This window comes from Zonotrichia albicollis, chromosome 1 (genome assembly GCF_047830755.1).
Source record: "Zonotrichia albicollis isolate bZonAlb1 chromosome 1, bZonAlb1.hap1, whole genome shotgun sequence".
NCBI lineage: Eukaryota > Metazoa > Chordata > Aves > Passeriformes > Passerellidae > Zonotrichia > Zonotrichia albicollis.
Window position 1 is genome coordinate 70580728 of NC_133819.1, and position 24254 is coordinate 70604981.

Genomic DNA, 24254 nt, shown 5'->3' on the forward strand with positions numbered 1-24254 from the left:
TTCTTTCTTTGTTTTCTGTGGCTTCAGAATATTTGTTTGGTTTTTATTTTCAGTAGTTGATCTTTTCCCCCTCATTCTGCAGTTATCCAGAGCACCCTAAGAGGACAGTTACCTGTTTTCCCTTTGTATTCTGATGCCATTAACAATATCGTCTTAATCTGGTACGAGCTGTCTCCAGAGCAGTGGTTTTCCCCTCTTTTTCCTGAATTTGACTACCTAAATAAGTGTTGATAGGGTGGGTAGGTGGCGGGATGGGGAAGGCAGAGAAAAGCTGGTTGCTGGCTGAACTACTATGTGGGGTTTTGAGCAGCACAACATAGAAAATACATTGAGCTATTGGAGAGTGTCCAAAAAAAAGCCATGAGGATGGTGAAGGGCCTTGAGGGAAAGCCTTATGAGGAACAGCTGAGGTCACTTGTTCTGTTCAGCCTGGAGAAGAGGAGACTCAGGGGAGACCTCATTGTGGTCTTCAGCATCCTCAGGAGGGGAAGTGGAGGGATAAGTACTGATCTCTTCACTCTCATGACCAGGACTTAAGGAAACAGCATGAAGCTGAGTCAGGGTAGGTTTAGGTTGGTTTGCAGGAAAAAAGTTTTTCACCCAGAGGGTAGTTGGGCACTGGAACAGGATCCCCAGGGAAGTGGGCACAGTAACAAACCTGTCAGAGTTCAAGAATTGTTTGGACAACACTCTCAGGGAACATGGTGTAATTCTTGGGGTGTCTTGTGCAGGGAGGTGAACTGAATGATCCTGATTGGTCTCTTCCAACTTGGCACAATCTATGATTTTTAAATCTCTTGTCCAGTCTATCAGTTTATGCAGCCTGCACAACTTAAATGAAATGTGTCTTTGGAAATAAAGAACTCCTCAGACAGGTTGTCTTATGAAGAATTTTCAATTCTTTTTTCCTTTCAAATTCTAAAATTTTTATTCTAATAGAAATAGGGTTTCAAAAACTTAGTCTGAAAGGGAACTGAAAGGGCACAACAGTTAAAAAGCTCTGTGATGATCTTTTAGAAAAATCTTTCATACTCCCTGAGTAAACAGTTAAATGCATTAATAGAATACAGGCAATGAAAAGATGCTGTAACTGGAACAGAACCAGTAAGTGTGAGGAATAGAAGTTGTGGAAAAATAAGGATGATGTGGAGAAGATGTATAACTTCTCTGCACCAGATTAATCACTGCTGAATGCTATGATATACCTGTTTCATAAGGTATTAAGGATGAGAAGCTTGCAACTGGGAAATCACAAGAGGAAGTGCTGAATCAAGATTATGAATTAAAAATAAAGTGTACAACTGGTAAATTCAGACCTTTGGAAGATAGTGAGGAGCTAAATGAACACCTATGAAAAACTGAGAAATGTTTATAAGATCAATGATCATAGCCTGAAGAGCTTGTAAAGATAATGGATTCATACCAGCTTGCATTAAGATGTGGAATCTTGCTTCATATTTTTCAAGCCTGGCTGAATGTTGTAAGTCTTAATGCAGTTTTAGCTGAGCTTGATAATCTTGCATGTTTACCCATGATCTTTAGACTATACATGTGTGTTTTTTTAAGAAAGCAAAGTCAGCTATTTTAGAAGAACTGAACTGGCAGCTCTGGCACAATGCAGGTAATCTGGTTAGCACAGTTTGTGGATTGCATTTTTGCAGCTATTTAGGTTTTGACTATGGAAACCTATAATATCTGCAGTAAGCACTTAATATGATAAATTTGGCTTTATCTCCCTTAAGTTTTCTAATTCTTTCATTCTATTAAAAGTTTGGGGAAACTTCTTTCTCTCATGGCTACACTTTCTAGATTGAGTTAATATTTCTATGTGTATGTATAAAAGGAATTACCCTTGAAAAAAAGGAAAAAGAATCCTGTGTTATGCCCCTAGTTTCCCCAGCTGATAACTTTGGAAGTGCTGAAAGCTGCTTTAGTTATTTGTTTTGTAGTCGTAGATTCAGAGAATGGCTTGGATTAGAAGGGAATTTAGAGACCATCACATTCCAACCTGGACAGGGACACCTTCCACTACACCAGGTTGCTCAGAGCCCCATCCAGCCTGGCCATGAACGCTTCCAGAGATGGGGCACCCACAGCTTCCCTGAACAACCTGTTCCAGTGTCTTACTCTCACAGTAAAGAATTTCTTCCGATGATCTAATCTAAACCTATTGTCTTTCAGTTTGAAGTAATTTTCCCTTGTCCTATCACTACATGCTCTTGTACAAAGTCCCTCTCCATTTTTCTTATAGGCTCCCTTCATGGACTAGAAGGCCATAATTAGGATACCCCAAAGCTTTATCTTTACCAGGCTGAACAATCTCAATTCTCGTAGCCTTTTCTTCTAGGAGGGGTGCTCCATCCCTTTAAACATCTCAGTAGTCCTCCTGGGAACTCTGTCCAGCAGGTCCATGTGCTGGGCTGTGTTGAGCTTCTCATCCACCAGCACCCCCAAGTCCTTCTGGGCAGGGCTGCCCTTGATGTGTTCATCCTTCACTCTCTGAGGCCTGTCCTCACACAGATTCTAGTCCAGAAAGCATTTGTCTGGACTCAAAGACATATCACTGCTTAACATGAAGTAACTAAAAAGGGAAATACTGGGAAACTAATCAGCTGTAATTTTATTTTTTTCAAACAAAACACAAAACATCAACATATGTTTATTCTGGAGAGATGATGCTCAGAAAGTGAAAACAGCCAATCTGTTAAAACTGTATTACAATATTGGATAGCGTGCAGAAGTCTTGAACTGTAAAAGGCCTTTCAAATATGAAAATTGCATCTTGATGACATGGCAATTGAAGGCCCTGCTGGGTATCACTGGGCAACATGTATAGGCTCTGTTGTCATTGAGATCCAACCCAAAACTTACAGGAACTGTTAAAGAGGGAGATGGCAAGACAGCCTTCAAAATCAGAGGTGCTAATATCATATAGCAAGGTCATGGCTGTTGTATAAAGACCAGCTCTACAAATTAATAATTTTGTCAAGTTGGACTGTTGCATTTCCATCTGTAGCACTCATATATCACCAGTGTTAGAAGCTGTTGGTTTTCAGCCATTGTGTTAACTTCAAAAGAAAGCACTTCTTCTAACAAAACCCCTTAACTTTCCTCTATGATGTTTCACTGTCTTTTCATGGTAAAGGTTTCCCCTCATGAGATGTTTCAGAAAACCATGCTGAGCAAAACAGCTACCATTTTTCTTTCAGGTGTAGCGGCACCAGATGATTCTAGTTTGAAGTAATGCCCTGTCTGGGGCATTGATTCTGCTTGTGAAGTTGGCAGCTCTGACTAATTTTTCAAATATTACCCCAGTAGCCCACCAGCAGACTTGCACAAAGGAGCTTTTAAAGTGTGTCAGCCAGGCCTTCATGATGGGATCCCCCTGGCAGAGGCTGCTCTGGTGATGCGCTAAATTAGTTCATAGTTTGACTTGCTCATCACACATGATGTATCGAGGGAAACATGTTCCTGTCATGGCAGGTGGCAGGGAGGAGAGATTGAGGACTGCTTGGAGCTTTCAGTGGTGAACTCTTTGCATGAGGGATGTTGAGACCTGTAGATGTCTGGTGTTTCTGATTGCCTGGTTATAGTGTTATCCAGAACAGGACAAGTGCTCTGACCTGTCTCTGCAGAGGACATGATGTGGAATGTGTTAACTCACACTTCTAATCACAGAATCATAGAATGGTTTGGGTTGAAAGGGACTTAAAGGTCATCTAGTTCCAACCCCCCTGCCATGGATGGGCAGGGACACTTTCCACTAGACCATCCAATCTGGCCTTAAACATTTCTAGGGATGGTGAATCCACAGCTTCTCTAGGTAACCTGCACCATCACAGTAAATAATTTATTTCTAGTATCTAATCTAAACCTCCTGTCTCTCAGACTGAGCCCCTTGCCCTTTGTTCTGTCACTGTATGCCCTTGTAAAAAGTAAAGTGAGCTTATTCCAGAGGTGTAGTGATCATGTTCCAGCATTCCCTTAAAGAAAGAAGCAGTTGTGATATATTGTTTTATTTTAGCACTCAGGGACCCCCTTGAGGGTTCAGGGATAAGTGTGATTGGTAGTGCTCAGATATGCCCTGACATGCCTGGGAGCTTGAATAAATCATATAGTCTAGGCAGACTAACAAAAATCCTTCCTCTCAGCTGAAGTCCTGTAAATACTCTTGGTGTGTCCTGAAGGAGATAAACCACAATTTAATAGAAAGTCATTAGTATTTTCTCCCACTCTGCATTCTTTCATGAGATAGGTTAGAACGAGAATTCGGGATTAGAATTAGAAACAATAACCACAGCTCTGTGCAATTAAAAAAAATCCTTAAATTTTCAAAATTTGCCTCTTTTAATTTTAGAGAAGAGAGATGGGGAAGGAGGGTTTTAACAGGACACTTTCTATTTGTGATTGGCACATTCCAGCCTTAGGTAGCTTTTCAGAAGTGTTACCGAGCCTACTTCCTTAGAAAACTATGAACCAGCGTTGTAAGAAACTGACATTGTTTTATTCCTGATAGCAAGAATGAAACGTATGAATTCTATTGCAGAGGCATCCCATTTGCTGCTGTTCACATTGTTCATGTAATTGCAATTTTGTTTATAATATTTTTCAAAGCTATACCTGAGTGTGTTATTTGCTCAAGTCAATTAGTGGTTGTCCTAGGCTGAAACACAAATGCATTTTCTATGAGTCATTAATAAAATCGGCACTAATGGTGATTGCTACAGAAAGTAACTGAAAGGACAAACAAACGGTTGAACGGTTTTCAGTTTAGCAGGTTCAGTTTGGTACAGTACTGGACTAAACCCTTTATAAACTCTCATTGGTTTGGCTTGAGGAAGCTTTGTGCTGGCTGTTTCCCACTTTAGCTTTTTTGCTGAAATGCCCCTAAACAAAAATAAGTCCTCCTGTCCTCATCTGTTGATGTGACGACTCAAATTAACACATGGTTTTTGACTAACCTGAAAGAACTTGCCAGGTGCTGGAGGTTTTCTATTTGCATCTTGGTTCACAAATATAAGTTTAGGGTTTTATGTTTAAAAAAAAAATTCTTGGAAATCGTTGATGATATTTTTACATAAATTTAAATAGAGGAGTTTAATGCCAAAAATACAATTCTACTCTTTTTAAACTTTTTTTTTTACGGACCCTTCCCCCTACTCTTTGCCCTTGGAGAGCAGAAATTTTGTAATTTGAGGTTCTTTCCCTCAAGAAAAACTCCTCAACTTTGAAAATCTGACAGTCTAGATTCAGGCTTCCAATGCTAACTAGAAGCTCAGAAATTGTATGTACAGCAGCGGCAAAGATGATATTCTGAAAAACATCTGTAAAAACATTACTGGAAAACCCACTGAACATGAAATAATGAGTAGCATTTTTAGTCCTTTTTATCCTGGTGCAAGCTGTTTTGTGAGTGTTCATTTTATATAAGAATCACTGGACAGTTTCCTTTCACATATAAAACATATATTAGTATAGTTAAGATGTAATCAAACTGATTTTTATTCTCAATGACTTCAGAATATCTTCGATCTTTGCAAAGGAGCAGCCTTGTCCATCGGTGCTGCATTTGTCTTGCAGTACTTTTTGCACTTTATCCTGTTCAGAGCCGAAATCATTCTTGATATTGTACAATTGACTTTGTGTGTGCTCTGCAAAGGTCCTGTTTTCAGTCATTGATCCATTAGCTGACACTTGACACTTAGAGATATGTCATTCTGCTACTGCAAAATTCTACAAGTTCTTCCAGAAAACCCCAAATGCCAGTTTTTACAAGTTTAGTTAAAATGAAGTTGGAGTTTTAAAAATGAGATTCTGTTTAAGTAGAATAGAAGGAGAGTTTTCCCTATACTAGACTGTTGTGTTCCTGAGCACTGAATGAAATACTGGTTTTAATAGCAAAGATGTAATTATCCTTTTAAAAAACTAGTGATATTGGGAGAGTCTTGTTCTTTAGTCTTACTGACTTTTCCAAATGTGACAAAACTGTTCAGTTTCCAACCTTACTAAATCAACTTCTAAAATAATTAGAAGTTTGAATATTGACAGAATTCCATTAATATGTTATTGACTGTAGTGTAAAGCTTCTGCATATATATGTATGCACCTGAAATCTGGTTTAATCCCTTGATCTTCACTGCAGCAGAACCGGCTTATTAATTCCAGAATCAGTGATGAAAGTGTTGTTGTTTCTCAAACAACAGTGAATTTTAGAAATTTTACTTTACTCTCCCTTGTTTCAGCTTTGACAATCTTGAAATCTGAATACTTGCCATAGTTTTGTTAGCTCTCACTGTATCGGTTTAACTGCAGCACTCAGTTTCAGGGCCTGCGAGAGAAATCTAGTTTTGGTGGTTACTCTGCTGAAACAGAAAACAGAAAAGTAAATTATATTTTATTTTACTGGGGTTTTTTGGGACAATGATAACTGATTAAATAACCAAAAGAAATGCAAGTACTGCTTTTATTTGATGGGGGCATCAGTTAGGATTGCCATGTAAGTAATAAGCAAAAAGTCTAGTGTGTGTGTGTTGGAAGATAGCGGTGTTTGGTGGTAAAGGTGATTGATGAAGAAAGGAAAGTCTGCAGTGATTTCAAAGTAAGAAGTGGAAAGTAGTAGTGAATTGAGATGAGCAGAAAAATGCTGTGTTCAGCAGCTCATTGCCCTAGGAGCTTGGGTCTGTACCCATTCCATATGTTTGGGATGTTATATTACCTAGTAATATATGTAGATTCTGTGTAATTAAAAAGGCTGGAGCAATAGATTTTAATTGGGTACTTTGAGGAAAAGCATGTTTGGAGAGATAAAACATGACTGACATAGTTGTCAGCTGAAGAAATTTTTGAATAACAATATATATGCAAGAATATGCAATAAATAAAGGGGCTGTATTACTTTGTATAGGATTTTAAATGATGTTTCTCTTTTCATCAGTTTTTAGGCTTTGCAAGCTTTTTCCTTTGTTTCGAATAAAAACCATATTTTGAAATGAGCTGCTCTGTAGCTCCTAATTTAGTGTATGTAGGTGAAGTTGGCACAATGCCTGTTTTGAGTTGTTCTGTCCTTCCTTCACTGAATAATTTTACAGAATTGTAATTCTTAGGGAACAAAGTGTTCTTAATTTAAAAAGAGGTAAATAAAGACTTCCATATGGTTGGTGTAAAATTTGTATTTGTCTTTCCATCTTATTAGTATGTGATTTTGGTTCAACTAGGATATTGCATCTGCAACTGGATTGAGGTTTATTTAATGAAACTGCTGACTAGAGACTAATTTGGAGCCTGTTGAAATTTTCACAAGAAGCTGGTTTTAGCTACTCTGTTGTAGTCACTGTTCCAATGATTATTGCCACCTAACATTTTATGCTTTGCAGTTTGAGAATGGCAAACAAACTGCTAGGTAAGAAAGTAGTGGTGTTTCTGTCTTTCTTGCATGCTAGTACCCTATATTAAATGTTGTATTTAGCTGTTTGTTTGCTTGGCATAAACTGTTCTGCTTGAAAGATCCCTTTGGGGACCTTCTTTGACAGTGCCTGCAGGCTATGTGCACAGGAAAGACACTAGTGTCTTGGGGCACAGATACACAATATTATGACCCTGGGTAGTTTTTTTCCAAAAAGAGTCACAAACAGCAGAGTTCAGCAATTGTGTCTTCCTATTGCTGATATGTTTAAAAAAAAGAAGGTCTGTACAGTATGTGTGAGGAAAATCTTAATTCCAGCAATCAACGTAAGAATATCTACACAAAAAATCCCGAGTCTCATGTATGAATACCTGCCTCATACAATCTTGTGGTGATGTTGTATTTCAAGTATCCAATTATGATGAATGGTATTTGATCCTATTATTAGAATTATTATTTCAACCAAGAGAAGCAAAACTAGATGGTAGGGTGGGATCCTCAGGAGTTACCAACTCTGGCCAAACAGAGTTTGGCTCAAAGTTGCTGAGAGTTTCAATGTTGATTTTTGTGGGAGATGGGTTAGGTCACTGCAGAGTACTTTTGAAATCCCACCTCTAACTATTTTTGAGTTGAGTGTGTGATTATTTCCTCACAGGGAGGAGTCCATCACCACAGCCTTCCAAAAACACAGGTGATATACATCAGTCAAAATACCAAATTCCAGTAACTTAAATGATCTCCTTTCTGAGAAGATGTATTAATAAAGCTAACAGGCTGATGCTGAGCATTTGCAAGCCCAGTAATGAAAAGTGTGCTGTGGGCTTCACTGGAAGTTTTAAGTGCAGAAGATGTCCAGGATCAGGCTTTGGATGAGCCATTGGGACCATGTGTGGTCTCTCATAGGCTGGTTTCATGCTTGCTTGCAGTAGTTGGAACTAACCAGCCATGACAAAAAAAGGAACATTGCTGGTCTTAAATTTGTGTTGGGTGCTACTTCTGCTTTTAGAGTGAGCACAATCTGAAAGCCCCTCTGCACTCAGCCTGTGAAAAGCACTCAGCATGTGCCATGGCTTCTGAAATCTGCGGAACAACTTGCGTCAGTGCGTGCTGGAGGAGAGAACCTTCTGGCATGTACTACACTCCAGAGCTAACCCATCTCCTGCCCTCAATTTTCAAATTTTCAATGGTATGGAGTTGCTAGAGGTGATGGGGAAAGAATAGCATGTAAATTTACTTTCGGGTCTCAGGCCCTCATTCTACTGGAGTGACTCACTTGAAGTGATACTAGTGTCCACCATAAAGCTCTCAGATGTGTCATACAAATGCTTATTATCGTAATTAATCTGTCAATATAATTAATTATCCTTGGCTCAGCAGCCTATCAGTATAAGTATTGCTGCTACACTTTCTTTCTAAATGAATGTGTCTGTACAAGTTGTTTTGGATCAGCTTTTGGCTGTGGAGCCCTCCAGGTTTCCCCACAATGTTTCTGACTGTTTCTGATTGTTTCCCACAATCTCTCTGACATACTGGTGAAGTTTGTGCACCTTGCAGAGGTGTGTCATGGTGCTGGGGTCTGGATCTCTTGTAAAAAGGCTCTTTGAGCAATGGCAAGTGAAGGAACAAAGTATATATAGGGGAAATATGGAGGAGTTCCTGAGCCAGTGAAGCAAAGGGGTTGTAGATGATGCTGCCTCAGGTAGCCACACACTTTAGCAGTGAAAATTCCTCTTCTTTCCCCAGCTGGCAAATAAAATGCCTGGTAGGTGCAGATTGTGTTCCACCTTGTTGGCAAAGGATCTCTTGTACATAAATATCCGACTTTCTATGTGTGCTGTTGAACATGTGGGATTATTACTGGAGTAATACAGGAGTGTGCATCATTAAAAAAGGATAAATTTAGGTGTATTTTGTAATGGCCCTTTTGCTTGAGTTGTTGTTTTTACAAGTGCATGTGAAGAATTCATAACTCAGCATCTGAGATAATTCAATAGAGTTCCCATGAATAATGTAGTTTTTGTGTGTCTGAGCTGCCGATTGTATTCTGGAAGTCCTATTTGAGAAGTCACCTAAATGTGCTTTCAGAATTATTCCATTTCATAACAGTCATAGGAGCAAAAAAATTTCTGCAAATAAAATGACAGTTGAAATGAGCGTTGACAATGCAAAGCAGTAGTGTAGGATTGTAGATGTGTTGTTTTAAATATATCCAGGAACATTTTTAATGCATCAGAAATGGTTATCTAACTTCCCTACTTGATCTGGTAACTTATTGTGATAGCTGACTAAGAAAGAGAGGCTAATTTTGTGGATGAAAAGTTTGAGTTTTATGGTTGTCCTTCTTGAAGGTTTCCAAAAATGAAAAAACAACATCTATACCACAAACATGTTTCTTTTTTGAAATAAATTTTGTTTGTTTTATCAGCTGGGTAAAGAAAAATGATTGTATGGGTTTAAAAGAAACTGCATATCACAATTTGAGGCTGTAACATCTGTTCAGAGAAAGGGAAGGGCAGGAGAAGATGCAGCTTCATTTTCCTAGAAATGTAAGAACAATTGTGTTTTTAGAAAGAAGTTTAGATCTTTTTAGTAAAGATGCTCCTTTTTTTAGAAGCTCACTATTGAGCCTTGGGAGAAGCATGACTAAGCTATATGCTGGTGCCATAGCAATGTGAAAGCAAGTCTTTTTAAATCTGACTGTATAGAGATGATCTCTGTCTGAATGATGGTGTTGCTTCCTCAAAATCATTAATATTTCACCGGTCTAGAGCAGGACTTGTGTTGTGATGGATGACTGTGTTTAACTTGAATCTTTTCTTCTTATACCTTTTTGCTTCTTTACACAGGGAATGAAGTATCTGTGTATTCCTGCTGCCGACTCACCCTCGCAGAATTTGTAAGTATTTTTAAAAAGTAAATCACAAAACCTCAGAAATCCCATGATGCCTATTTTAAAATTTGCTGAAAGCTCTGATTCTGATCTCTAATGAGTATTACACAAATGTGGGGTCTAATCCGTTAAGAAAACACAGTAACACTTCATTTCATCCTGCTTTTTGCGTGTGTTTGTAGGAGTCTCAGTATGTAAACGCTCTTGATTTGTGGCCTTAAACTTCAGGAATTCCTTAGTGAGTGTGGGCCTAATTCAGTCATAGTTTATTCTGGCCACTGTTTTTGTAAATCTTTGTGTTTGGCTCCTCTTTTTTTTCAGTGCCAACTGCAGCCATTAACAAAACAAAATATTTGAAAGAGGTTTGAAGCCTGGTGCCTCAAGGGTTGAAATGAATTCCTCACAGTGGGCCTTCAGAACAAAATCCCTGTATGCAAACTACCCCTGTGATAATCTGCTGGGGACTTCTTGAACCTGCCTGAGAAGTCCCTGCTGCTCTTAGTATAAGCTGGCGTGGCAGGGAGTTTTCTGCCCTGCAGTGACTCTCACCTTGAGCACAGATACTGCAGCTAGGGTGTCATTGCTCTTTCTCATCTCTGCTAAAGTTCATGTAATGCTAATTGATTTACCCCTGGTTTTAATTGAGCATGGCAAGTCTTGAGTCCAAAGAGAAATCAAAACAAAAGAACTTGGATGGTGACCAACTCTTTCTTCTAGAGCTCACTGTTTATGTTGGGGAGAGGTGAGGGGGGTTTCAGCCACATCCTGCTACCAATTTTTGGTAGAGAAACAAGTAGTAGAAAGAGGCCTACTAGGTACGGAAGGAAGTGCAGCACTGCTTTTCTCTTGTATCACAACAATTTTCTGGCTCATGCTTTTGGGGGATATTTTTAGAACATCTGTTTCTCATACTCTAGAAAGATTCCAATGTGGCACTTGATGTGTGATGATTTGCCTTTTATGTCATGATTTTAGGGGAAGGGAAAAATAAAAGCACCACACCCCACCCGCAATAAAAAACACCCTAATCCCCTAAATTTCAGGTCTGTAATGAGAAGGCAGAGAGCTAATGCCTTTGTCATGGACAACTTCCATGGCCTTAATATTTAGAATTAAAAAAAATACATTTAAAGAAGTGTCATTTTGGGAAGGAAAGCTAATATGAGGTTCGAGGAAAATATTCACATGTCATTAATTGTTCATTGGCATTTTGAAATGTGTAGCATTTTTGACAACATTTTCTAAATCTACTTCCTTTGTTAATAGAGATCAGTTGGGAATGGAAAGAGAAATGGTGGCATTTATGATGAACATTAATCAATGTACAGTTCCCTCACTGTTAAATATCAAGGAGTTACACTGTAAAACCAGCTCCTGTGCTCGAGCTGTCTGGCACAGTACCAGGGCTCTTAAGGCTTCAGTAAGAAGATAGAATATTTGCATGAGTATTGTTTCTGTTACACTGCAGGCATCTAAAATACTTGCTTTGGTATCAGGTGGTTGCAAGCAAACGTCATTACTTCTAATACTGATACATTCAATCACTTAAAATAAAACTTGATGAGTAACTGATTTTTCTTCTTTTATACAGTCCAGGCCTTCAAGTAAAATCAAATCATGATGCTCAGAAATAGCCCCATCGCTTGCTTTGCACAAGCAGTCTGAAAGAAAGAGGAAGTTGTTTTTGTTCAGCCTGTGAGGACTGGATGCAGTTTTATCTAGGAGTGGTTAACCATACTGCCTGTGCCCACTGGGGAGGGAGGGATAGCTAGGGAACAGGAAGGGACTTGCTCCCTCTGTAACATCTTTGCATGTCAACCCTCTTCTTCTTAAAGAGGGATTTTGTTGGTTTCTTTCTAGGGAGAAAAAAACAACCAACCAAGGAGCATCCTGTATTGCAGGTCCTTGTGTTCTCTTAGCAATGAGCCCTGTCAGGCACAACTGATGGGGTGCACTCTGCTCTCTTGTCTGTTTCACAGCAGCAAGGACCAACTGGAAGCCTTTTACCCACTGAATTTTGGGACTGTGAGCTCTTAATGCGCTTCAGCTCAGTTTTTCTGAAGGAAACCTCTGGTTTCTTGTGTGTATAATGCACATTTAGTCCTAGAAAACTTGTTTAGTGGAGTTCTTTTCCTCAGAGGGATGACTTGCCAGGGAAATACAGCAGGGATTCCCCTGTTAGCATGTGGGTGTTCACTACAGTGTCTCAAAAGCTTTATTTTACTCCCCTCTTCTGCCCCTAGCAAGCATAGGGAGAAAGCAATTGCTTTTCAGACTCAAGGTACTTCCTAGATGTTAAATCAACGTTTTCCCTGGTCTGTGAGAATTTTACCTTGGGCCAGTAACTGCTCCAGAAATGTCATCTTCTATAGAAGTCATCACTAAAAAGTTATGTCTATAGAAATAAAATCTTCCCTTCCTGCCTTGTTCCAGTTAATTGTCTTTGGCTGCCTGTTTCTAAGGAATTAACCTCCAACAGTCAGGTGGTTAGTGGTGATAATGCCGAAGCCAGATGACCTATTAAGAGGAGAAAATTTTGGTAGATTTTTTTCTTTTACATCATCAAAGGAAAGAAACATCAAGATGCTTCATCCTATCTGATTTGGATGTCTTCTTAACCTTTGTAAATCTTTGCAGAAGTCTAACTAGCAACAAATAAAAATATAACTCTGGTATCATAACTCTGCTCTTGGTCTAGTTTTGAATTACGCGTCGTGCTAATGCGTAAGTGCAGATAACTTCTACAGCATCCTGGTAGGGGTGTTATACTGGTGCTTCTTCCTCTGGTGTTTTCCCACTGTAAAGATGATGCAGTTCAGGACCCAGCTTTCAGCTGGGAGATGCAAGAGCCAGATATCATGTAATAAATTGTCCTGAAGTCCAACAAATGGGCTGCAAATCAACACATTTGTCAAGTGCTTTCCTGTTAGAGATGATAGTCAACTGTTCTGTGGTTAGTGTAAGACTTACCATTCTTCTTTGTGTCTGGCACTTGTCACACAGCTAACTGGTCCTCAATGTTAGTTTTCATCTCAATATGGTGTTACCATAACCTTGAAAATTAGTTTAGGCAACTGTGTCTGCTGCTCCAGAAGAGACCCTGATGCCCTAGGGCTGTGGAGGAGTACATAATCTCCTTTTCTCTGGCTCAAGGTGAGGAGGGGCCAGCATGCTATAGAGCAGCACTAATTCTAGATGTGAGTATTTCTCTTCTCATTTTCATGAGTGCTTGTAAGCACACTTGAAAGCACATCAGCAGACTGAGCATCAGCAGTGACGAAGGGTGAAGAAAACTGCGTGAATGGAGTTCACAATGTTTAGTACCTTGCAAAGGTGTTACATGCTCAGTCACAGATATTTTTCAAACCATAGTCTTGAAAGTGTCTTACCAAAACTTGTGTGAGACCATTGAAACAAATTCACTGGTGCATGAAGCTGCCCTCCTGACCAGATTTTCTAGAGAGGAAAAGAAAAGATGAGAAGATCAGGTCAGATAATACAGACCTAACCAAACTGCATCTGAGTGAGTGCTTTCAATCTTAGCTGAGCTCTTCATGGTGCAATAGCAAAGCCTCTTGCACACATAGCCAGAGATCTCATTTGTCCTCTAAGTTTGTTTATGTGAAACCTCCTGTGCTCCCCTGGCAGACCTGAGCACCACGATTTCTTAGAACTCAGCAATGACAGTGGTTTGGCGTGGCAGTCCGAGCACACATGCATTTGTAAGGCTTTGTCTTCATTTACCCGCATGCTTCATCAGTTCCTTGAGAAACATAAAAGCCTGAGTTGCCCTGCTGTCCTAAGGCTTGGCAATGCATTGTGCCTTGAGATTTTCCAAATAAGCTGCTCAGGTCTTCTCTAGCTATGGTTTCCATGTTGTATCCAGTGATGCAGGAACTGATTGGAGAGGGAGTCCCGTGCTTGGGATCTTCTTTTTGTTTATTCCAGTTAGATATCCTTGCCTTTGCAAGTTCTGCAGGCAGTGACACTGTTGCATCAGTGTTGTCCTTCAGGACAGGAGTGTTTACAGTATCAGCAGCTGCACTGTTAGGCAGGAAGGGAAGCTTCCTTTTATGTGGGTATTCCTGATTTTTGTGTGGCTGCTGGTGCTGGGCTGAGGTTTTTTTTCTTTTACCCTTGTGGTGTAATATTCACCCAGAAAGGGGAAACATCTTGAATACAGGACGTTGTGTTTCATGGGTGTTGAGCGCAGTGTGCTTTCAGGTTTGACCTTGCCAGCAGGCCTGGCAATGACTGCCCCCTAAGAGCCTCCTTCCTCTGCCTGTGTTGCCTCCACTGCTACTGCTTGTGAGCTTGGATTGCAAGAGCACTCAAAGGCCACTGTGAAATCCATCTCTGCTGAGCTGAGAGGTGCTGCTTGCACCTGGGGTAAACTGCAGGCAGCGCCAAAGGCTTCGCAGGTGGAAAGGCAGGGCGAGCAACTTGGAACTGGGATGCAAACAGGCAGTGCTGCATCTTCACCCAGATGATGACAGCTGCCTGCTTGCTGTCCTTCACTGTGCCCCACTTAAAATGGAAGGGGCTTGTGTAAAGGATAGTGAGATTATAAACTCTAAAGTTTGCAGATGGAATCTTCTCTAGGTTTTTCCTGTACTGCTTTAAAACAGGCAGGCTGTAGGCTGACACCTTGAATATGGGCAGAAGGGGTACTGCTGAAAGGGGTCTGAAGGGGTCTGAAAGGAGAAGACTGGAAGTAACTTAAGAAAACAGGGCTTGAATTGAGAATTTTTTCATAGCAGAGACTAAAGGGAGTGATTTCACATAGCCAAGCAGAAAGTCTTAATGCTTAGACATACCCTAGCACATGGCTTGAAGGAGCAGGTAGAGTTAAAATTAAGCATGAGTTTGGGTAGCAGGTAGTGTCTCTTTGTGAGAGACATTATGTCTGGAGAGCTGCTCGTGCAGTTGTGCTGAGTTCCACCTGACATCTGAGCACTCAAGGACATGTGAGGTCAAATCACTGCTTTTAAGAAGAATCAAACACAAACAGAAATACGGACTTGACAATCATCAGAATAAGGTTTATCACACTGTAGTGCCTAAAATACCAGTTTCTTACTTGGATAGAGTGGTAAATAACTTATGCCAGTGAGGTTTATGTTTACTGACAGACAATAACTTTTACTTTGTAAGACCTGTATTCAGTTCTAAATTCTAGAAACGGTGTGAGGTGAGCTTTCGGATATATTTCTTTCTTTCTAAGTAGTGATTTTACTAAATGCAGCACTTTCTTTATCCTCCTTCTGCTTTTGTTTTCAGAGCAAGGCATTTCAGAGAGAGCATCAAATTTATCCATGAGTGCCGGCTCACAGGTGAAGGCTGCTTAGTTCACTGGTATGTATACTGCTCGCTAAAAAAACTTTCTAAGGGTTTCTCTACCTTGATTTGGATGTTCATAATTTTAATAAATTAGTGGTCATCTCCCCTCTGCAGCAACATCCTCTTGGACTGAATTGACCCCTTTATACAAAAAGCCCCAGAAGATTTGCAAATGCTATTAAAGCCTTATGCTAGGACTTTGGAGTCTCTGGGGTGGGCAGCTGCTTGGAGATGAAAGGAGCCCAAGAAATCTTCTTGACCTTCTCTTATCAAACATTTTTGTAGGATTTATTTGACTAGGAATGTGTTGGCTGAAGACATACTGTTTATTTCCCATCATTTTAGTCACTGTATTTGTAAATGTGATTTCCATAATCCTAAGATTTGATTAGTTTCTCTAACAGCTGTTTTGGTGACTTCAGAATTGTTAAAAAAACCTGTCTGAACAGAAATTGATTTTTTCCCTCTTTCTTTTCTTTAAACTGCTGAGGCATTCAAATGTTGCATTTGTTAATAGCAAGACCCTGACTGGGAGATGCTCCTGGGACTGTAAAGAATAGAAAAGGAAATCCCACCCTGGGTTTTTTCTTGCTTTCTGCTATTGGTTGTGGTGTTTGTGCTATATGTCCAAAGGACATATCTGAGTCTATATCTGGAATCAGAGTCATCTCATGATTTGAACACTGGACTTGTACACAGGCCCTGAGTATAAATCCTCACTTTCCTATTGACTCATGACAGGGCTATGCATGAGCCATTTGGTCAGTCTTGATGTATACAAAACAGGAATAAGTGGTCTGAATAGTAATAGATTTAAAAAAAACATATATTTAAATTTGTGAAGTATGCAGAAACATAAAATGGTGAAAGAATCTGGTAACTCTATATTTTTACTGTGGTAAATATAACTCTAACACATTCTTTATACTGTCAATAGAAATGATTCTGAGTTTGTCCAGTGTTGTCTGACTGGGCATAATGAATGATTCTTACTCTGTCCCAGCTTTTCATCTAGGGAAACTGGAGTCCTGAGAGTTTAAGCTGCACAGTGCAGTCAATAGCAGAAAGAGGAACTCAAGCAACCAGACATATGTATCTCTTACTGGTTCAGTTAAAGTTCATTTTGGCCCCATGAAATTGCAGCCTTTATTCATGGTGGAGAGGAAACAGTCTTATTTTACTGCTCTCATCTTTATAAACAGAAGAAAGTGGGTGACTTACTTCTGCCTTTTTAAAACCTGAATTTAACTTAGAATGTGTGCACTGTCCCCTGCTTTTGTGACTACTTCATGCTTATTTTTTCCTTTTCAGCCTCATATGAATTACCACTCAAAACCCACTTTCTGTATCGTGTAGATTTTTTTCTACTGCATTTACAAAAGTAGCACCAAGACCATTTAACTAAAATATGATATTATTTCTTCCTCATGGCAAGCAACACAGCAGTCTGTGATGTTGAGAAGTGATGCTTTTAGGTGTGACAGTGAAGTACAGCACTGCTTCAGTGTATTGCACCCCTTTTCCATGCAGCCTTGCAGGTGTCTCCAGGAGTGTCACACTGGTGGTTGCCTACATCATGACCATCACAGACTTTGGCTGGGAAGATGCGCTGTCAGTTGTCCGCGCGGCGAGGTCCTGTGCCAATCCAAACATGGGCTTCCAGAGACAGCTGCAGGAATTCGAAAAGCATGATGTTGATCAGGTAAATGAACTACAACAAAGAACTGGGAAACACAACTCCAAGTCAGATCATGAGCTACTTCTCACTATTTTGTGGTCTGTGTGGTTTATCTGACTCCCTGTTTTTACTTTGAGGGAATGGCTTGTTAGCCCAGCCAGTTCTACTAAGGAGATACAGATAGATCTGAAGGTATCAGGGAATGCTGGGTGGGAGAAGGGATCAAGCACAGCATCTAAACACCTCCTGCCCAACTGTGCTGTCTGGTGGTTGTTTCATGTGAGCTAAGATGCAGTTGAAGATTAACACCTTTAGAGGGGTAAAAGGTAAAGGGTGAGTTCTCAGAACATAGGTAAAAGGCCAACCTATAACAGCACTTGTATAAAAGTAGTGAGTTTCCTCCCAACACATTCATTTGGAATAGCAGGAAAGAAATCATCATCACAAATATTTCATGTCCAGGAGTTTAACTAAGTCCTCATTATCATTTGTGTGTTGTGACCCCCCTCCCACCTTCTGTGGCTAAGACTTGATAAATTTTCTGATGTTTAGGGCAGCCTCAGATCTGAACATTTTTTTTCTTACGAGCCTTTTGAAGGGTTTGTAAGACTAGGAGAATCAATGAAAGGGTAGGATAGCTAAAGGGGTTTCATAAAATAAAAATTAGTTTCTTACTCCAAAAAAACCCCATCCTACGCAAAAGACCTGCTCCCTGTGGGTGATTGGTGACTTCCACTTACATTACCAACCTGCTGTGGCCGTCCCTTCCATTTTCCATTGCTCAGCATGTTGTTGTTGTTGTGTGGGCTTTTGTGCCTGTTGTGCTTATTAAAAATAACAACAGAGGTGAACCAAAGTCAGAAAGCAAAATACACAAGACAAAGGATGTTGGTTTTTTTATTCCATCCCTGTCATTCTGCTGCAGAAAGCTCAGAGTTTAGAAATTACCATTTGTTTTGCGTGATGCAGCTAGCAACTGTAAATATTTGTGTTTGTTTTAAATATGTAACTGAATGTTTCCTGGATCATTTGGAACTGGTGTAAATGGTAGAATAACTGATTTTTAAGAGACAAAAGTCAGAGAGGGACTTTCCAGACTTGTCTCCTTCCTCCCTTACAGTCATTTCTACTCTAATTGGTTTGGTCTAACAGCAATGACAATTAAGGCTGTATGCAAATAGCCTGATAAAGACAGTAACGTCTCTCTTTTTTCATCCACCATGGACTGTGCATTCTGTCTTTATTCACTGAGGGGGAGGCAGTAGGTTGCAAAAAGAAGTATCCACCTGTATTCACTGGCTGGGCTGTAGTTTCTTAGTCTCTTAAGAGCAACCACATCCTCAGCAGGTGTCTGTTTACACACCTGATTTCGGTGGAATGATGCCATCTGCCCAGGGCGTGAACTTTTTTCAGATTTCAGCAGCATTTGGTGTTTTGCTGTTCCACTAAAGGGTGGTGGTATCCTGTGGCCTCTCTGGAATGTTGTCCTCTAGATCTTAAAGGTCCTAAAGGATGAGGTTTAGTCACTAAGGTCATGACATAGTTTGCACCGGTTCCAATCTTCTGCATGGTAGCGTGAGGCTTCAGATTTGCCTGAGGACCTCTTTAAGGAATGGAAGTATCTGTGTTGAGGTCTTGTCTCCCAGTATCCTTGTAAATTACCTTTATGGATCAAGCTATTTCATGAGCCCCAAACACAGCAAAGCTATGAAGGTTAAGGTTTGGAAAATATTATTATCCTCACTGGGACACAACAGTTGGAGTCTGTGTTTACTAGCTGCTTCTGCAGGTGAGCTCAACAAAATTGTCAGGAATTGGACAGTTCCTCAGCTGGAATTGTCCTCAGCTGGACTCAAATTCTCCAGCAGGCAAAGAAGTGTCAGAGCTGAATGGATAGGAAAAGCGAACATGTGAAATTTCCACTCTTTCCTATGAGACAGAGTTATCTGTTGGCAGGTCCAAATCAAGAAAAAAGAGTGGGGGATTTATACAATATGCACTTATGGAGCTTCTTGGAATACAGGTATCTTGTGGTAAAAAAAAATGGGGGCTTAAAATGAGATATCATGACAAAAGAATGAATTTGTGTTATCAGACACAAAGATACTGCCTCAACCTCTTAGAGCACCTGAGCTGAAAATTGCTGGAAGCTGAGGAAATGGCCAGCGAAAAGGTCCCAGCATTATTGCCCTGCTGTTGCTTGATTCTTTCCTCATCAGTTATATCTGGTTACTCTCAAAGCAGGATACAGATGGACTGACCATCAGCTGGGCCTGGTACATATGTTACCATGTACCAAATTCAGTCATTCATATCAGTAGCATATGGGGTCCTATTCTATAGCTTGTAAAACTCATAGACTATTTCTTTCTAGAAGACACCTATCAGGATATACACACTACACTTTTTACTACTGGTGTTTGTGGGCTCATAATAAAAAAACTGTAAGAGTGGTTCACTTTCTGATCTTCAACCTTCTTGCAGCCTGTTGTGACTTGGTCAAGTTGGCTGATCATATTGGTTTCCATGCTAATTCCTCTCATTGTTTGTGTATGCAGCAGGAACCAGGAGATTTCAAGTCCAGGATGTCCTTTCCCAGCAGGTGTTCCTTACTCTGTATTAGTCCAGTCAGCCAAGCTGTTCCACAGATGTGTCATTTCAGGACATGTAAGGGGTGTCAGTGATTTCAAATATGTGTTCCTGTGCTGTGCATTCCATGCTGCTGTTGAAGGTCATGCAATATTTGCAGTGCTTTTCTTTAAACTATATGTTCCTAAAGGTTACTTAAATTCTGTAGGACAGGAAGAAGAATTACTTCTTCATCCATTTCATGTTACTGTTTCGTAATTTTGTATATGTCTTTTCAATTTCTCCAGTTCAGGCAGTGGCTGAAAGAAGAATATGGGGAAAACTCTTCTCAGGATCTGCAAGAAGCCAAAAATCTTCTGAGCAAATACAAAGAGCAGGCAGAGTTGCATCAGACTACTGGAGGAAGGCAGTGGAATAACAACTTCTCATCTGTGCCATCACTCTCATACAGCAACTACACAACAGAGACCTAGTTGCAAGAGGCCGATTTTTTTTTCTTTCTACTTTTGCAAAACATCTTGCCATGTTTTCCATCCCACCTTCAAGACTTTCAGCAGTAAGCCATGCAAACTGTTGATTTATAGAAAGCTTCTTGATGACATTATGTGTGTGTGTGTATGAGTGTGTTTCACACAGTTTGGTAATTCGGGCAGGATCGAGCTCTGTTTGTGCCCAGAGACAGGATCCAGTGACTGTGGCTGAGGCAGTCTGTCTGCCAGCCACACCTATGTCCCCTTCTGCCCACATTGCCTGGCATTTGCTGTGAGGTTAGCTCAACTCCTCTTGTTGTAGGCTAGCAAAGGGCTTGGAGAGATGAAGTCTGGTGATTCAAGCTGTGGCAGTTTGGCATCTCTGCACTCTTAGTGTGGCCAAGGTGTTACTGCACCTGAAGAAGGGAACTCAAGTCTGGGTCTCTGCTGCTCCTGCTCACAGTCCATTGGCAAGTAATAGTGTGGAGGTGGGTGTGAACTTGAGTGCAGGCTGAAAGCTGGAGCAGATGAGACGGGGGCCCAAGTAGCTTTCCCCCAACAGTGGCATCTAGGAGAGAAGTGGGACAGACAGCTCTGAGTAATAACACCTTCAACCGCCACAGTTGTCTTTGCTTCAGTGCCCGTGAGACTGAGCTGTCGGCAGAGCTGCCACAGACCAAGAGCACCCAGGCTGTTACCACAGCTCAGCTGATGTGCAGTGATTTGAGCCGTGCTCCCTTGACTGTGCATCTGGTCTCCCAACGTAAGCTTTTCTGGAGAGCAGTTTCTCATGTCTCCAGAGCCACTGACCTTCATTCTCCACGGAACACGTGCCTCCTCAGCACACGCCCCTGCGCACACGATAGCGCGTCTCCAAAGAGTGGGCTCGGTGTGAGTGCCAGCACCTGTTTCTTTGCTTGTGCTGTGGTTTGCTCTTTGACTTCAGCTACCTCAAAAATGCTGTTCTTGTCATTGTGGTTGTAAATGCAACCTTGAAAATTGCCTTGTGTAATCTTAATCTAACACTGAGTGAAGTAAGTGGGTGCGTGTGTGTGCGAGAGTGCGTGTGCACGTATATTTCAAAATGTCTGTATTTGAGAAGTTTATTGTTTTCTTTTAAAATTGCCCATATTTCTCGCTGGTTTAAAGATTGAGTTCTTGGAATTCAACTTTCCTGCCATTTAAGCACCACTATATATTTTGCTGTGATCAGATTTATGGGAATGCATTTGTACAATATATTTTAAACTAGGTCGAAACTAGCGGCCATACTCCTCTCTTGGTAATGCTGTGTTTTTCTGGAATGGAGCCATTGCCTGACTGAAGCAGCTTGTAAGAGTGTAATTTCAAACATGCCACTAGGGATGCTGGGCAATGTATTGATTTCTGACATGGTGTAATTCAGGGTGGCCCTGATGCCGAGATCAGGATTTCTTGTCTTTGACTTGGAGGATGGAAGGCCTGCTTTTCTTCTAGACTCTAGATTCTTTTTTCTAGATTCTAGAAAATAAAAAGTACCACCCAAACAGCCAAGATGAAAAACTAAAATCAAGCCCTTAATTTGTCCAAGTGTGGTGTGTATCATGCTAAAAGCTGAGCATTGAGTGAGAAGCAATCAGCATACTAAATAGTATCCAAATTGTGTCTCTTTCAATTTCTTCAGTACTCTGGCCTCCCATTCCTTCACAAGATTCCTCTACATGTGATTTCCTGCTTGCAGGTGGCAGTGAATTCTTTGGATGGGAGCAAGGCTTTTGGGTCAAGTAAACTCTGGCTGTTAAATATCTTTTGTTAAGTATCATGAAAAAAATATGTTATGGCTTGTGAAATACGGGTCATGCATATCAATAATTGCCTAAAAGGAAAAAAGGGAATGGGGTGGAACTGACCTGTCCATTTCATCTGAGGCCAAGCCTGCATCAGGGTTCTCATTGCACTAAGTGCTTGAAGTGTACTGAGCACAATGAGAGCAGGATAATAATTTCTTTGTTGCAGTAAGGGATGTTGCTGGATTTGGGAAAAGTGCTGGAACTGACCTTGTTTTCAAGCTTGAAGCTAAATGAACCACTGCCTGTTTGGTATATCCAGCAGTTGCTGTGTGATTGCCTGTAAGAGGGGTATTTAGCTGTTCTGAAGATGTTGATCTGCAAATGATAGTCTGGTTAACAGTTCCAGCCCAGCAGTGTCCACATTGGCAGTCCCTTCTGTGCTCTGAGGGTAGATGTAAAAATTGGAAAATGTTTTCCTCGGTAACAGGGTCTGACACACGTTCAGGATGCCATTTGTTCAACCCTCTACTCATGATAGGATACATAGGGCAGCGTCAGCCCATCCCCAAAGGGCAGCTTTGTCAGAAATGTTCTGCCCATGGTCTTGCAGGTATCCAGCCAGTCCTTCCTGTAGCTGGCTGCCATCATTGTGTATCCTATAACACTCCTGGCACTCTTGTCCTTTCAGCAGTAACGCTGTGGGTGCTGGTAAGTTGGCAGTTCTTTTATTGTTCTGACACATAGAAGGCAGAATGGGAGATATCTATTAATTTTCATGTGTCCTAGATTATCTGCACTGTTTTTTTTTAATAGTTTGGTTATCTCCAAAGAGTCCGTCCCTTCAACAGGATTTTTTTTGGAACTGAGTTTGGCTTTAAGGCCACATAGCCAACATCAGTGTGTGTTATGCTGCAGCTCCAAAGCAGATACAGGGTAAGCTGGGAAGATGGAGGGAATGCCATATTGTCAGTGAGTGGAAGTGCTTCTCTCTTTTTGAAAGGCAAAGGGATATCTTCTGCAGTCTCCACCTTCAACATCTTGTTCAGCGGTCTTTGTGTACTGCAGGTAAGAGCAGTATAAGAGCAACAGCAGTCTAAGGAAACTTGCATCTGGTTTGTCCACATAGAGAGCAGAATGATGGTTTGCTCTCTGATTACCACAAGTGCAGAAGAGAGAGCTACAGTTCTCACCTTTAGCCTTTTGGAGAGGGAGAGGAGCTAATGCAGGCTGAGAATGTGACATGATTTGTCTTCCAACCAGCCTTTCAGTGGCAATTTGTAGGACTTTCCAGCTATCTGGAACATGACTAGACCCAATTCACCTCTTAGTAGCTGGCCTTTATAGTGTAGATGATGCATTCAGTTATTTTGTTTCTGTACTTCAAAACACTGTCCTCATTTTGATGTTCACTGGAAAATGTATAAAGTTTATAACACCTTATTGGATATTCAGATTTGAAATGTATAATCGATTTTTTTTGGGCTAAACTTGATATCCATGTGTGATTATAAGCAAATGTCTAGTGTTTTAGAATGTAGGTAATGGGTAAATGCATTAATAGTATTTATTACTAAGTTTTTTAACCTGGAAAAAGTTGCTTCCTTACATTTTGTGGTTGAGTGGGAAGATATGGCAAATCATATCTGTTTTTTAAAAGGGATAATGACTTTGGTTGCTATAATGGCCACCACCTATAAAGATGTCAGTGAAAAATTATAGCAATTATTCCACTAGTTTAAAAATTCTGAATCTGGTAAGCTTCTTGATTCTCTGTCTTCCTCTTCCTGGGCATCTTAGCGAAGCCTTGATTGCTTTTTCCAAATGTTTGTATTTAATACGTTCTACAATTTTTTTATAAATAAAATTAAATGTTAACACCTGATCTGCTTTTGTATTTCTTGAAATCAATGGTAGTGTCCAGAAGGTTTCTACTTGCTGTTTGTATCCCTGCAGGTACATTAAGAGTACAAGACTAACTCATTTTGCTGTTTTGATTTCTTTTTTTTCCTGCACACGGACTTCTTGAAACTACCCCTCTTTTCACCGACTACTTCCAGGTGAGTTCAAGAATCTTCAGCACAAGCACCTCTTGACAATCTCCCAGGAGGGACTTGCA

At 40.5% G+C, this 24254-nt stretch overlaps 1 protein-coding gene across 2 annotated transcripts in view; it reads left to right on the forward strand.

Annotated features, from left to right (window-relative positions):
• Positions 1-24020, forward strand: part of DUSP22 (dual specificity phosphatase 22) — a 43261-nt gene extending 19241 nt beyond the window's left edge. For both annotated transcript variants that reach the window (XM_005481689.4, XM_074544518.1), the window contains 4 exons: positions 10249-10298; positions 15573-15647; positions 17163-17334; positions 20187-24020. In XM_005481689.4, the coding sequence (XP_005481746.1) occupies positions 10249-10298; positions 15573-15647; positions 17163-17334; positions 20187-20372 (483 nt within the window). In that variant the 3' untranslated portion in view covers positions 20373-24020. The remainder of the gene's footprint in view (positions 1-10248; positions 10299-15572; positions 15648-17162; positions 17335-20186) is intronic.
• The last annotated feature ends 234 nt before the right edge of the window (positions 24021-24254 follow it).